Source organism: Scomber japonicus, chromosome 8 (assembly GCF_027409825.1).
Source record: "Scomber japonicus isolate fScoJap1 chromosome 8, fScoJap1.pri, whole genome shotgun sequence".
In the NCBI taxonomy this organism is placed as follows: domain Eukaryota; kingdom Metazoa; phylum Chordata; class Actinopteri; order Scombriformes; family Scombridae; genus Scomber; species Scomber japonicus.
Genome location: NC_070585.1, coordinates 25,520,591 through 25,535,479, shown reverse-complemented (window position 1 = coordinate 25,535,479; position 14,889 = coordinate 25,520,591). Strand labels below are relative to the sequence as shown.

General features: G+C 39.9%; 1 protein-coding gene across 9 annotated transcripts in view; it reads left to right on the top strand.

Annotated features, from left to right (window-relative positions):
* The window catches only part of si:dkey-237h12.3 (teneurin-3), a 132,371-nt gene that overhangs the window by 115,247 nt on the left and 2,235 nt on the right, over window positions 1–14,889 (top strand). For all 9 annotated transcript variants that reach the window (XM_053323283.1, XM_053323282.1, XM_053323277.1 and 6 more), the window contains 8 exons: window positions 92–324; window positions 2,135–2,289; window positions 6,525–7,408; window positions 8,647–8,822; window positions 9,255–9,490; window positions 10,298–10,594; window positions 12,336–13,947; window positions 14,297–14,427. In XM_053323283.1, coding sequence (XP_053179258.1) covers window positions 92–324; window positions 2,135–2,289; window positions 6,525–7,408; window positions 8,647–8,822; window positions 9,255–9,490; window positions 10,298–10,594; window positions 12,336–13,947; window positions 14,297–14,427 — 3,724 coding nt within the window. The remainder of the gene's footprint in view (window positions 1–91; window positions 325–2,134; window positions 2,290–6,524; window positions 7,409–8,646; window positions 8,823–9,254; window positions 9,491–10,297; window positions 10,595–12,335; window positions 13,948–14,296; window positions 14,428–14,889) is intronic.

Sequence of the window (14,889 nt, the reverse complement as noted above, 5' to 3'; positions counted from 1 at the left end):
GCTATTACATGACTATTCAACTGCAGTTTAAGAAAAGTGTGATTTTTGACTACATTTACCATATATAACTAAGTTTATGTCTTGAATGCAGTAACAACCCAGCACACCGGTATTACCTGGCAACTGATCCAGTATCTGGCCAGCTGTACGTGTCAGACACAAACTCCCGGAGGATCTACCGACCAAAAATCTTAACTGGCACCAAGGATCTGCAGTCGAATGCAGAGGTGGTGGCAGGAACTGGGGAACACTGTCTGCCCTTCGATGAGAACCATTGTGGTGATGGGGGCAAAGCTCCAGAGGCCTCTCTCACTGGACCCAAAGGTATCATTTAAAACTAATGAAGATGTTGTACTCAAATGAAGGGGTGGGATGCGATAGGTTTCTTGGTCAAGACAGGCAGCTGCTAAATTTAAATTTATGTGCACATTAGGCTCTGTGCCAAGTCTAGCCCTACTGATTTTCATGAATGAATTTAGGCTGTGGGTCATGTATAGAGGTTAATTAAGCAAGATCTTCAACTTGGAAAATAAAGGACCATTGTAAATTTAAGATGTGTATTTCTGCCGCATGTCATAAGAGTGTTGTTTTATTTTCCAGAAATATGATCTCAATTTAGTTTTGTATTCCAGTAAATATCTTTAAAATGTATACTTGACTTTGCTTGTGGCTTTGTTTCAAACAGCGCTTGTGAAGTAAAGTATCTGGGCCTTTAAAGGTTATACTGTACTAACAAGTACCCACAAGTCAATACCTGCTATGCACAACTTGTCTGCATTAAAAAACCTGTTTGTGCCATTTGTGCCTGGATTGCTCACTTTTCCTAAAATTCTTCAGGATTAAAAGGCTACTGTAAGATGAATTGTTTTGCGCTAGTTGTTGCCCGCTCTGAATGCCAACTGCAATAGCTCAGCTTCAGCTGGGTGATAAAGGCTTGAGTGGAGCGGCTCTAATGATGGAGTGGGTGGAAGCTGAGACCAGAGAAGAAAGAGCAGATGGCTCCATTTTTTTCGTCCTCTCAGACATTTGGTGAACTCTACTCAAATGTGACACTTTTCATCTGTCTGAGATTCTCAGACTGTCAAATAGCCAGCTCCCAAGGATACACTGTGAGCTCCCTCGGCTCGTCAATGTTTTAGCAGAAAGCAATCTTGAGCAGACCTAGCCACAGGTCAAACCAAACCACTAACCTTCCGTAGAAGCTTTTAAAGACTTCATTGGAAAATAAATCATACTCTGAAGGTAAAACTGAAGTTTAAGCTGATTCAGAATCTTCCACTATTGTGGCGACTCTGCTGTTTTCTGGTCAGTCATGTTCTAATAATTCACCACGCTGCTTGTTTTGGTCCACAGGTGGGTCATCAGCGCTTATTAGGATTATCACCCCTGTGCTTAGAATTACATCCAAAACCACAAGGTGTTAAAAATAGTGTGGAGAATGAAAAACAGTCCCCCTTCATGTGAGGTATGACTGAATTACCATAGACACCTGTCTCTAATAAGCAGCATGGTAACACGAAGAGTGATGTGAAGGCTGCCGTGGCCCGTTAATGTATTTTCCCAGTTTGGGACAAATGATTATTGCAACTCCACACTGGCTCGGCTGCAACTTACAACTCTGAGCTGACACTCAATCATTGAGACAATTTAGTCCACAGTTGTCACCATGGCAACTGCCTGTCTTTCACCCCTTTCATCTAAAATTGGCCAAAGCTGTCATTTCCACTCCCTCGCTCATTCATTTCTCAAATGGTGGACAGATCGTTGATGATTGCTGATGCCAAAAAATCTCCCAAACGCACCATTCATTGACACCCCCACCTCCTGCGGCCCTATTTTAGAGAGGAGGGTTACAAGACGTGGCAAGTGCATATATACCGTATGAATACAGCCTTTCCCACTTCTGCCTGAGAAATTATTTAATACCAGAAAAGCAGCCTGTGAATTATTGATGGCTGTGCTTTTTGCAGTGACCTGAATAATGGGAAGGCAAGCTTGACACATGTATCCACCGTGTTCTGTCCACTGAGTCATGCAAGCAGAGATGCCGCACATCTAACATGTTTTCCTGTTATCACGTTTTTTTTTTCTCCTTCTTTTTTCCTTTTTCTCCCTTCTTACCTGATGTCAACAGGCATCGCCGTGGACAAGAATGGTTTGATTTATTTCGTTGATGGCACAACGATCCGAAAGGTGGACCAGAACGGCATCATCTCCACTTTCCTTGGTTCCAACGACTTAACATCGGCTCGCCCTCTGACCTGTGACAACAGCATGGACATCAATCAGGTGACTTATACACTGAAGTGCCAGACAGCTATTAGCTCTGCCTCTGTAGACACACAGAGCATGTCACAGCGCCACCTTGTGCCCCTGCCCCCTCTGACCCTCCTTTTTCCTCACCCATGACTCATGACTGATATGCAGTTATATTATATAACATGTATATTTTATATACAGTAATACTCAATATATTACTCTTGTTGTGCAACTGTGAAAATATGACATGGATGAGGCATTTTTTTAAACATTTACCACAACATCTTCATTATTTTTATTAGTTCCAAAACTAACTCAATAAAACAGCTTTTTTGTGGCTCCCTCCGCCTGGAACCTTCTGCAATTAAATTTAAAATTACAAAAACAGGTCTTCTCCTGTGAATTTAAATAGTTAGTGCAGAGACTGTGTGCTCTTCTCTATTTCTTCTGTTCTGTCTGCCATTATTTTGGGGGATATTAGACATTGGCTATGCTATTCTACTGTATATGTGTTATCAGATCACATGAAGATTTTTAAAAAATATTGTTATTGACAGTTTTATTCATAGTTAGTGTTTAGTTTCTAACATGTTATTGCTGCCTAGCTCTGCCAAGAGGATTTTAGGGTTAAATATTGTAGGTGTCTACAAATAGAAATTTAACTGATGTGCAGTATATTATCCAGAGAAATTTGCAGTCATGCAAATAAGCAGATATTCCTAGAGCAACAACATTATAAAGTGCTTGGTGAGGAAACTGCACAGATGAAGAAATGTTTTTCTTCTTTCTTTTTTTTCTTCACAAGAGCATTTTTCTCTGAAAGTACAGGAGGTAAAAATATGTGCTGGGAGGAGGATGTGATTTAGGCAGCAAGTGGAGACATGAAGTGTTTATTGAAGAGATGGGTTTTCAGGTCACGGCAGATGATATGGAAGGAAGAATAATTACTCAGTGTGGGGGGCTTGTTTTGATGTGGCTGGAGTTGAATTAGTGTTTAGTGTTCCACTAGAAATTCTCAAGATTGAGGACACTTCACCATACATGATAATGAAGCAGCCTTCGGTAGAGAGTTGGTTGCACATAAAACCTTTTCGTTGGCAGTATCTGACGACGACTTGCTTTGTCCAACACAATTTACAATCTACCTGTAAGTGAGCTGACATAAAAGCCCTATCCTTACACAATAGGTTATAACATCACAATACCACCACACTTCCTCCAAAGTGGAAGTGTAGCTCCCTGTGTTGAAACATTAATATTCCCTCCTCATTCCCCTACTTTACAGTTTTGAAATCTAACTTTAGATGGATAATGAAGAAAATAAAAACAGAGGCTTTTATCATATGAAATGTGATGCATGCTTAGTATCTTCTGTGCTGTTTTGCACAGAAAGTGAATTTTAAGTGGATTGTGAATTAAATTGCTGTGAGAACAGGTTCTCCCACCTCTTTCTTGCATTCCCCAGACATAACACAGGGTTTTTTCAATTTTATTTGTTATGTTAGATAGTTCTTTAGTTTAGTTTTTTTTTTCTTTTTTTTTACCAACCAATCAGGAGATATCAACCAATCAGAAAGATACAGAACCCCCAAATTGCTCCCAATGGCTGCGCTGTTGCTGTGTGAGCATGTTTGTGAATTGTTGAGTGAGTATTAGAAACACTGCAAAGCGCTTTGGAGAAAAGGCGCTGTATTGCTTCTGATGAGCAGGTTGGCACTTTGCATGGCTGCCTCTGCAATCAGTGTATAAATGTTTGTGTGTGAATGGGTGGCATGTGTTATGCAGTCAGTGCTTTGAGTGGTTGCTAGAGTAAAAGAAGCACAATATAAATGAAGTCCATTTACCAATTTAGATTTTAATTTGATTTCTGATGTTCTAATGGAGATGAGCTTACAAAAGGAAAGAGACTGCAGAGTACAAGACTACAAACAAAACACTTCAAAAAGTAGATAGGAAAGACTGCAGCAGTCAAAACCAAATGACCCTGACAGATGATCTCACAAATGTTCCTGTGTCCTATCATAAAGTAAGATAATAATTAAGAAATGAGAGCTAGGGAGAAAATAATTGTGTTTATTTGCACCATAAAGACCTTGTAATGTAAACAGAGAGCAATCAGTGTTTGTGTGTACGTGTATTTGTATGTGTGTGGGTGATGAACATGGAAGGGGAATAACATAAGAGAACATGAAGACAAAGGATTAAGCTTGTCACTTTTTGCTAATTAACTAAGTCATTCGGTATGAGCCAATAGAGATGGTTTTGGCGAGACTATACGATCCTCAGGCATCCCAGCTAGAGAATTGGCTCAATGCAGTTTAACTAGTGGCAGCCTCAAAGGCAGCGTGCTTTATTATTAATCACCCTGTGGAAAAACACAATTCAGGAGCATTTTGACAGATTTAATGACACAATTATACATTTAAAGGCCAGGCGAATGCACTGTTACAAATATGCTTTTTATTTCGCTGACACATTTCTGACGAGCAGACTGTAATAGTTGGCATGGGTTATAGCTTTGGATTGTAATATGCACTAGCTATTTATCCATGACGTATTTAATACTGCTATCAGTTTCCTATGTACGGAACACTTTGTACGTATTTTTAATTTAATTTGATATACTTAATTGATCACTCAGTGGGGAGTCTCTCTCTCTCTCTCAGGTTGCAGCACCAGTCAGTACAGCACAAATGAAGCAGGAGGGTGTGAAGTGCAGGCTCAAGGTTATTTTGGCAGCTTTTCAAGAGCCTCAGAGCGGATAAGGCCCTGCTCCTTCACTGAGTTAGAATTTTTTTATTCAAACGTCACATTTTATCTTTGTCAAATAGTAGCGTGCAAAACTTATATGTTTAGAAAGGGAGAGAGGGCATATTGAAAAGTGATCTTAAAGGGAAACTTCATTATTTTTCAACCTAGGCCCTATTTCTCATTTTTTTGTTTCTAAGTGACAAATGGGGGACAACAGTTTTTGAAATTGGTTCAGTATTCAGTGCTGCAGCCGGTCTCAGCTAAATGGGCTGAAATGTAATCCGACAGGGGAAAAGTGCCCCATCAATGTATGTCCACTAAAAGTGTTTGTTTTCTGCGACTGACAGACTCAGACTGTTTAAGTGTCTGACAACATTATATAAAGTATTCCTGCAAATAAATAAAACATTTTTTTTTGCACTTTTCTTGATCTGGCCTGTTTGTTGTTGTGTCTAACCAAGTATTGCTTTAAGTCTTACCCTGAAATCTCGTGAGAGTTAAGTTTGTATCGAAATCCGCTGAATCAGCAGAGTTGGAGCGAGAGTGCCTGGAGGAGTTTGTTGTGTTGGAGTACAGACGATGCAGCTTAGTGTTATCTAAAAGATTTTCAAAGTCATGTCTGAATATTTAACTGATTTCAACAACTCAACTCTTGCAAGATTTGTGGAATTGATTAAACTCAATAACAAACAGACTGGATCAAGCTCAAGGTCCCCATTAGTCACCTAGACACAGAAAGATGGAGAAATAGAGTCCAGGTTGGAAAATACTTAAGTTTCCTTTTAACAGTCACTGTAGTCAAAATTATCATTTAAATTCATGTGTCAGCAGTAGAAGTTGAAGTCTGTAAGTAGTGCAGGGATCAAAACAACGTGAAGATAAGAGCTAATCTTAGAACCCAAAGATTCTATCGTCTCCTCCAGGCCCACTGAAATCATACATTTCAAATTTGACAAAGTAGTATAATAGGAAGAGAGACTACACTGCAACTAAAAGGTCACATTTGATCCTCACAAGACATCAACTAGATATTTTTCACCTTTTGAGGCAGACAGAAATCTCCTATGTGAAAACGCATTGTGTTGTGAGACAACTGGAACACAGTTCACCTTAAGTTGCTACATGACTACAGTGCAAATGTATCTGTACCTTCTTGAATTTCTTTTTTTAAATTTCAATTTTATTTATATAGTGCCAAATCACAAAAAAAGGTATTTCATGGCTGTTCTCTTTAATTTAATTTATTCATTTATGAATAAAGTATTTTCTGTGACATCACTGAATAGTTTTTTTTAGCCTGTTGATCCTTTACAATCCCAACCATACAACCATGGGGCATCTTTTAAGGTGGCCCAGGAACCCAGTCAGTCAGAAAAGAGGACTGGTAGAAATGGGCGTTTATTTAAATCAACTGGGTCATGGATTCTTCTGATTAAACTACTGAAAATATGTTTATATCACATTTATAATAATGTTGTTGTGAAAAAGTAATGTAACAATGTTTTGTATTTCAGGTGATTCTGGAGTGGCCCACAGACCTGGCAGTTAGCCCCATGGACAACTCACTCTATGTCCTGGACAACAATATAGTGCTGCGCATCACAGAGAACGGTCAAGTGAGTATTGCAGCTGGCCGTCCAATCCATTGCCCCTTAGCAGGACTGGAGCGTGGTGTGGCTGGTGGTCAAAGGGCGCAGTTAACTCCTTTAGAATCTGCTGTTTCCATTACAATATCTTTCCATGGGGCCATCTACATAGCTGAGACAGATGAGAGAAAGATGAGCAGGATCCGGAAGGTTTCTGTGGATGGCGAGATAACGCATTTGGCTGGGTCTCCCTCTGACTGTGATTGCAAGAATGATGCCAACTGTGACTGTTACCAGACAGGGGACGGCTATGCCAAAGATGCGAGGCTCAATGCTCCATCTTCCTTAGTGGCAGCTCCAGATGGAACACTCTACGTGGCAGACCTGGGCAACATCCGCATCCGGGCCATCTCTAGAAATGGGCCAACTTTGACTTCCAGCGTCAGTACATATGAGGTGGCTTCCCCTGATGCCCAGGAGCTGTATATGTTTGACAGCAATGGCACCCACCAACACACTGCAAGCCTGCTCACTGGCGACTTGAAATACACTTTCAGCTACAGCACGGAGAATGACATCACAGCTGTTACTGACAGTAGTGGAAACACCCTGAGAATACGCAGGGACCCAAACCGCATGCCGGTGCGTATTGTCGCCCCTGACAACCAGGTGATCTGGCTCACCATGGGCACCAATGGTGGTCTGAAAACTCTTACAGCACAGGGCCAAGAGCTGGTGCTTCTTACTTATCATGGTAACAACGGCCTTCTGGCGACGAAGACATCAGAGATTGGCTGGACAACTTTCTTTGAGTAAGTATAATGGAGATTGGCAAGATTATTCTGTGGACATCTTTTTATCACTTGCTAAAGTCAGACTAATTTAGGTAGCAATTAATTTAGGACTTATGCATCTGGAACCTGCCCATGATACAAATTAAACCCACCTCCTACTTTCTGCATGCTAATACAAGTTATGTAAACAAATTCCCTTCGCATTCTGGGAGATAAAATATTGCCTGCTTCTCACAGATGAGGATGATATATTAACAGGCGTACAGTTCTATGATTTATTAAAGGAAACTTTGTTTGAGTTTGTCACCCGCTGCTACAGTTTGACACTAATATTAATATTAATTTTTTATCTTAAACTATACAATCTCAAGTTATGAGGTGCAAAGACAAACAAGTTTTCTAAGTGTGTACTTGTATGTGCATAACCCTGTGTTAATCCATGTCTCATAGCTCAGTACAAGTTTATTCTATAATTGGTAACCGCACTTACCTGCAAATTGCTTTAGGGTGCACATTTAATTGAAGCCTAATTATAAAATTTGCCTCAGATCTGTAAAATAGCCTAGTTACACTTTAATACCTTAATATCCATTAAGGGTACCACTTTTGACTTTTTAAACTTGACTAAACCATGTGTAGTAGTTAGATGTTGTAGATAGCAGACGGCGCAACAGAAATGTTGGTTAACAAAAGCATGTTATGTTAGTATGTAAGGATAAAGTAAAGTTGAGCAAAAGTACCAACTAATGATTATATTTCATCATAATAAGCTGCCTGGACTCTATCAGAATGACACTTTTTATTTTTGAAGCACAGCCTCAGTGATTGAATTTCTCTCCCCTGTGTAATTCGCTGTCATGTCACATTATGCCATGAATGATATCCTCACTATAACTAAAAAAGCAAAGCATTCACTTGAGATTATAATGACACATCAATCATCCAAATAATTGAATTCATTACAAGTCTGTGTATTTTTTGTATTTTTTATATATATAAAACCCATGGCTGAAAAGACGTCATTTACCCACATCAAATATTTGGATTGTGCCTCTGCTTGATAGAGATGTCCCATCACTTATGCCATGATAATTGAAAATGGAAGGAAAAAAAACAGAAATATGACATTTTAATTACAATAAAGTCGATGGTCTTACTCAACGAGAATAAAGGATCTGATAATTGAATGCACTGTGCCACTGAGAGCCCTCATACATATCACGGCTTTGTCATTTGATGTTCTTTTTGTCCAACAGCTATGACAGTGAAGGACGGCTAATGAATGTGACGTTCCCCACTGGAATGGTGAATAACTTGTACACAGACATATACAGCGCTTTGACAGTGGACATTGAAAGCTCCCTGACAGAGGAGGAAATCAGCATCACCACGAATACCTCAACCATTCGTGCCTTCTACACTCTGGCTCAGGGTAAGGCCACGCCGCTTATCTTCCCAACTCAGGCAGCTATTTTGTGAGTGGTTATTTGTCATTGTTTCAGGGGTCACCGGGGCAATGTTGAGTAAGCTTAAGTCATGTATCATTACAGCTCAGAGCGTCTGACAGATGACAGTGTAAATGATTACTCTCTCAGTGTGTGGGTATGGAGTGTCAGGGAGACACATCAGCCTTGTGTCTATATGCTTTCTACTCTCCGTATAGCCAGATAGTCAAGTTATTTCAGTGCATCATTTATATTCTTTTTTTTTTTAATGTGGAAATTGTCTATTTTAAAATACTAAGTACTTTAAGCATAATCAAGTTCAACCAATAATTACTTCAGGTGACTGTCAATAACATTATTTGTGGCATGTATTACCTATTCCTCTCCTCTAAGTTTCACTGTTTGTTCACTATCAACAGACCAATGTAGAAGTAGCTATCAAGTGGGTTTTGACAACTCGCTGCGGATTACTTATGCCAATGGGATGGACACCCACTACCAGACAGAGCCCCACATCCTGGCAGGTGCTGCCAACCCAACTGTAGCCAGACGCAACATGAGCTTGCCAGGGGAGAGTGGGCAAAACTTGGTTGAGTGGCGCTTCCGCAAAGAACAAGCCAGAGGGAAAGTTATTGTATTTGGACGCAAGCTTAGGGTATGTTGGATTTTTTCCCCTTCTTCCTCTTCTTCTTCTTGTTTCTTGTGTATATGAATAATCTGTGTCCCATACATATAAAAAATATCTGTGACCTTACCCAGCTCAGTGATAAAAAAGAACACAGCAGTGATAGTATTAAGGTTAGGGATTTGATAACCCACCCAAGACACCTGTGCTAAAAATCAGTCTGCCTCAAAAAATGACAGATGTTATTTGATATCTGTGGCTGTGTCACTGTCCTTAATATAACCTTGCAAAAATGTTTCTGCAGTTCTTTTTCCATTGTAATTTATGGGACACATCAACCTTTAGTTCCAGACATGAAGGCTTATCAGTATTCTATTACTGCACATAAGTCCACCTCTTCTTATTTCTCCTTCTCAGAATCTTAGACTCTCAGATGTATGATTTACAGTACTTCATGAACTTAACTTGGGTGGTTACTTTGCCTCACGGTAGTTTTCGTCTCCACTAAATTTAGGAGGTTGCGATTTAAGTGTACCTTAACAATCACCAGAGTGTCTCTCAGTTTAATGAGCCTTGGGAAGGGGGTGTTAATCTCTGTGACAACTGTAGTGAAAATCTTCCTGAATACAGTTTAAAGAGCTAGCCAGACAAAGAATATGTGAACTGATATCAAAATCAATAATTCCTTCTGGATATTGTACTATTGTGTAATATATGTTCATGGATTCTATTCATTATTTTTTAGTGTTATCCAATTATTATTATCACTAGTAGTAGATGTATTAGTAGTTGTCGTTTTTTTGTCTTACACCTTCTTAAATCATATTCTTCCCACAGGTAAATGGAAGGAACATTCTTTCAGTCGATTATGATCGCACCCTGAGGACAGAGAAGATTTATGATGACCACAGGAAGTTCCTCTTAAAGATTATATACGACACAGCAGGCCACCCAGTGCTCTGGATGCCCAGCAGTAAGCTGCTGCCGGTAAATGTGAGCCGTACTAGCAGCGGACAAATCAGTGCCCTACAGAGAGGTCCCACCACTGAGAAACTCGAGTATGATAGCCAAGGCCGACTGGTATCCAGGGTGTTTGCTGATGGGAAGATATGGAGTTACACCTACCTGGAGCAGGTGAGAAAATAACGTAACCAGAGGGAGCAATATGTAAGATATATTGTACTGCAGGGTAGTCATTATGGCTACAGGATGAATCAAGACCCTGACATGAAGCAGAGGTCACCCTGGAGATGCTTATTTCCCAATAATGACCAGCTCCATGTGCATAATTCTGCTTATTACAAAGGCACTAAGTAAACATAGTAATCATTTTACAATAACTGCACATTCATAATCTGTCAGGGTTAACCAAATAATCAGGCGCAAAATTGTTTGAACAGGGGGGATATTGACCATCTCTGCCACAGTGACATATTTCTTGCTTTGTCCTCAAAAATGTGTCTTTGATGACGGTAATCTCAGCTCTGTTTGCTTAACTGACTAAAAAATGTATCACAGAAATATATAAAGTACATGTGTAATAGAACTATAGACTCTTGAAATCATATGTAAATATTTGGACAGATTTAAGACTAACACTGTTAAGTACAGCTGCATGAAATCTTGGATTACGTATTTTGTTTGTAAGTCGCTGTATGATTTAACATGGACCATATGGAAATTGGCTTTGGTAACATTTGTATTTAATATTGTATATGGTACCTTACAAATTTATAAAGAAAAAAACAAATAGCTAAAACCTTCAAGGACTGGACATTAACGACTGTTTCCACCAACATTTGTAAATCTTTTTAGTCTCAGCAGCCAGAGAGAAGGACAAATTGAATGACTGAGTAAAAACAGAGACAACACACTGGGCAACTGACAGGCTATTCAATTAAATTCTATTTATAAAGCACCAAATCAGAACACAAGATATCTCAAGGCACTTTCACATAGAGCAGCTATACTGTGCTCTTTATTTTACAGATACCCAACATTTCCCCATGAGAAAGCATTTTGCAATAGCAGCAAGTAACTGACTTTGATATTATTTGAAAATTATATAAATTTACCTCATTGCTAGCTAACTAAGACAACACTGGCAAATATATGGATCGACTAAATACCATTTTTGGTCTGAAATGAATGCTCTTCCAGCGTGTTAGACAACAAAAGGACATTGTGCTGCTGTAATACTTTCTCCATCTCTTCTACATAAATATTCTCTAGTTGTTTTGCAGAGTGTAGTTAAGACTGTACAGCGAAACAAACAAACAAAAACAAAAAAACCTGCAGTGATTTCTTCCTTCATGCCTTCATCCTTTCATTGCGTGACCTGCAGACACCATGTCAACACTCTGACATAAGGAACACAGAGAGCTCAGGGAGCACAGGGAACCTCAATATAGCTACGGATGAGTGAGCATGACATTTTATAACAGAAAGGGTGGTGAACCTTTGCAAGACTGCCTACACTCCGAACTGCATACATTGTAAATTAATTAAACTAGTCTTTGTGGGTATGAGGAATTAAAAGTAAATATTTCTTATGTCTGACTCATGTGTATGCAGACCGTACTTGATAATTGTTAACAGCTTAACGTTTTTGAAAGAACATCAGCATGACTGATGTATTGTATAGTGTTGGACATCAATATATCATTTTCAAAGCACTTCTTATTGTGCTGCCTTACAATAGTGATAGGAGGCACAAGCAAGTGCATTTTTCATATTCCCTGTTTCTCCCTTTACCAAGACAGGAAATGTCTACTCAGTCAGCCTGCACTCACCCTGCTTGGAATTACAAAAATATTATGCATTAAAAATCATGCAACTCAAGAAAACACTTGCTGTTTTGCTCTTTTCCCCACAGTCCATGGTTCTCCTGCTCCATAGTCAGCGTCAGTACATATTTGATTTCGACTCCCTGGATCGGCTTTCTGCTGTCACCATGCCAAGCGTAGCCCGCTACACCATGCAGACTATTCGTTCGGTGGGTTACTACAGGAACCTTTACCACCCCCCGGAGAGCAACGCCTCGGTAGCTGTGGACTACAGCGAAGACGGCCTCCTGCTGAGAGTATCTCACCTCGGCACAGGCCGCAGGGTCCTGTACAGGTATCGCCGGCAGAACAAACTGTCAGAGATCCTGTATGACAGCACGAGGGTCAGCTTCACCTATGACGAGACAGCAGGGGTGCTGAAGACCGTCAACCTGCAGAATGAAGGCTTCATCTGCACCATCCGTTATCGCCAAGTGGGTCCCCTTGTGGACCGCCAGATTTTCCGCTTCAGTGAGGATGGCATGGTCAATGCACGCTTTGATTACACTTATGACAGTAGCTTGCGTGTCACCAGCGTGCAAGGTGTCATCAATGAAACACCACTACCAATTGACCTATACCAGTTTGATGACATCTCAGGAAAAATTGAGCAATTTGGAAAGTTCGGGGTGATCTATTATGATATAAATCAGATCATATCCACTGCAGTCATGACTTACACGAAACACTTTGATGCACATGGACGCATTAAGGAGATTCAGTATGAGATATTTCGCTCACTCATGTACTGGATCACTTTCCAGTATGACGATGTTGGCAGAGTCACCAAGCGAGAGATCAAGATTGGCCCCTTTGCCAACACCACCAAGTACAGCTATGAGTATGACGTGGATGGCCAGCTCCAGACTGTATACTTGAACGACAAAGTGATGTGGCGCTATACATATGATCTTAATGGAAATCTGCACCTGCTGAATGCAGGAAACAGTGCCAGACTTCTTCCTTTGCGCTATGACTTAAGAGACCGTATAACTCGTCTTGGAGACATCCAATACAGAATGGACGAAGATGGTTTCCTCCGTCAGAGGGGAGCAGAAATCTTTGAGTACAACTCCAAAGGACTCTTGGTGCGGGTATACAGCAAGAGCAGTGGCTGGACAATTCAGTATCGTTATGATGGACTCGGTCGCAGAGTGTCCACCAAGACGAGCTTAGGCCAACACCTGCAGTACTTTTATGCAGACCTGAGCTACCCGGCCAGGATTACACATGTATACAACCACTCCAGTTCAGAGATCACCTCCTTCTATTATGACCTCCAAGGCCACCTGTTTGCTATGGAGATAAGCAGCGGGGAGGAGTTCTACATCGCCTGTGATAACACTGGGACACCCCTGGCTATCTTCACCAGCAACGGCCTCCTGGTCAAACAGCTTCAATACACGGCATATGGTGAAATCTATTTTGACTCAAACCCAGACTTTCAGCTTGTGCTCGGGTTTCATGGAGGACTATACGACCCCCTTACTAAACTGCTGCACTTTGGGGAGAAGGATTACGATATCATGTCTGGGAGGTGGACTGTTCCAGATGTCTCTACTTGGAAAAATGTTGGCAAAGAACCAGCACCGTTTAACTTATATATGTTCAGAAATAACAACCCCATCAGCAAAGTACATGAAGTCAGGGAATATGTTGCAGGTAAGACACTTTGCAGTGAAAGCTGCTGCTACTATTGATAATGAATATTAGCGATTATAGATAACAATTACTTTGATAATGCATTATTATGCCACATATTTTCTTCATAAATATTTTGTTCATAAATTGCCAGGAAATAGTGTAAAATGCCATACAATTTTGAAGAGCCATGGGTGGTATTTCCACGTCTTGTTTTATCTTCTTACTTTGAATTAAAAAACATTTAAATTATTGTGTTCAGTATTCAGGGAATTATCACAAAATCTACAATTTGAAATGTATTTGACTCAATATACATCATACACACATTTTAACTTTAATTTGTCTTTGATTTATTTTTCTTTTACAGATGTGAACAGCTGGCTTGTAACCTTTGGCTTTCATCTTCACAACACCATTCCTGGTTTTCCAGTTCCAAAGTTTGACTTAAGCATGCCATCTTTTGAACTGAGGAAGAGTCAGCTCTGGGATGATCTGCCGGTTGGTTAAATTAATATCTGTCGTGCATATCGAATACAAGATGACTAAATAGCAAAAAAGCAACTATTATACTCCAGCTAACAGACAATAATCTTTTGATAGTGCAAGGAATCAGACAACAAAAAATCACTTTTTTTGTTTTTTCCATTGTTTTCCTTTTGAAGTAGAATTTTAAAGCCTCCATCTCTTAATTGGATTGTTTTGCATTTCATAGAGTATCAGTTTTAATTGGGCCATATTTGCATAATAATACACATAATAAGTAACTTTCTTTTGTATTATTGCTTCAGTTGAACACATTTTAACACTGTCTAACTTCATACGTAATATTGTGGTATCGCTACTGTTAAAACAATGTTTTGAAGCCATTTATGCTAGGCCTCCTTGGTCTAAGGCCATTACAAAAAACGTGTTGCTGTAAAATTGTCGTGGGGGATTTATCTACTTTTGGGTTGAGAACAC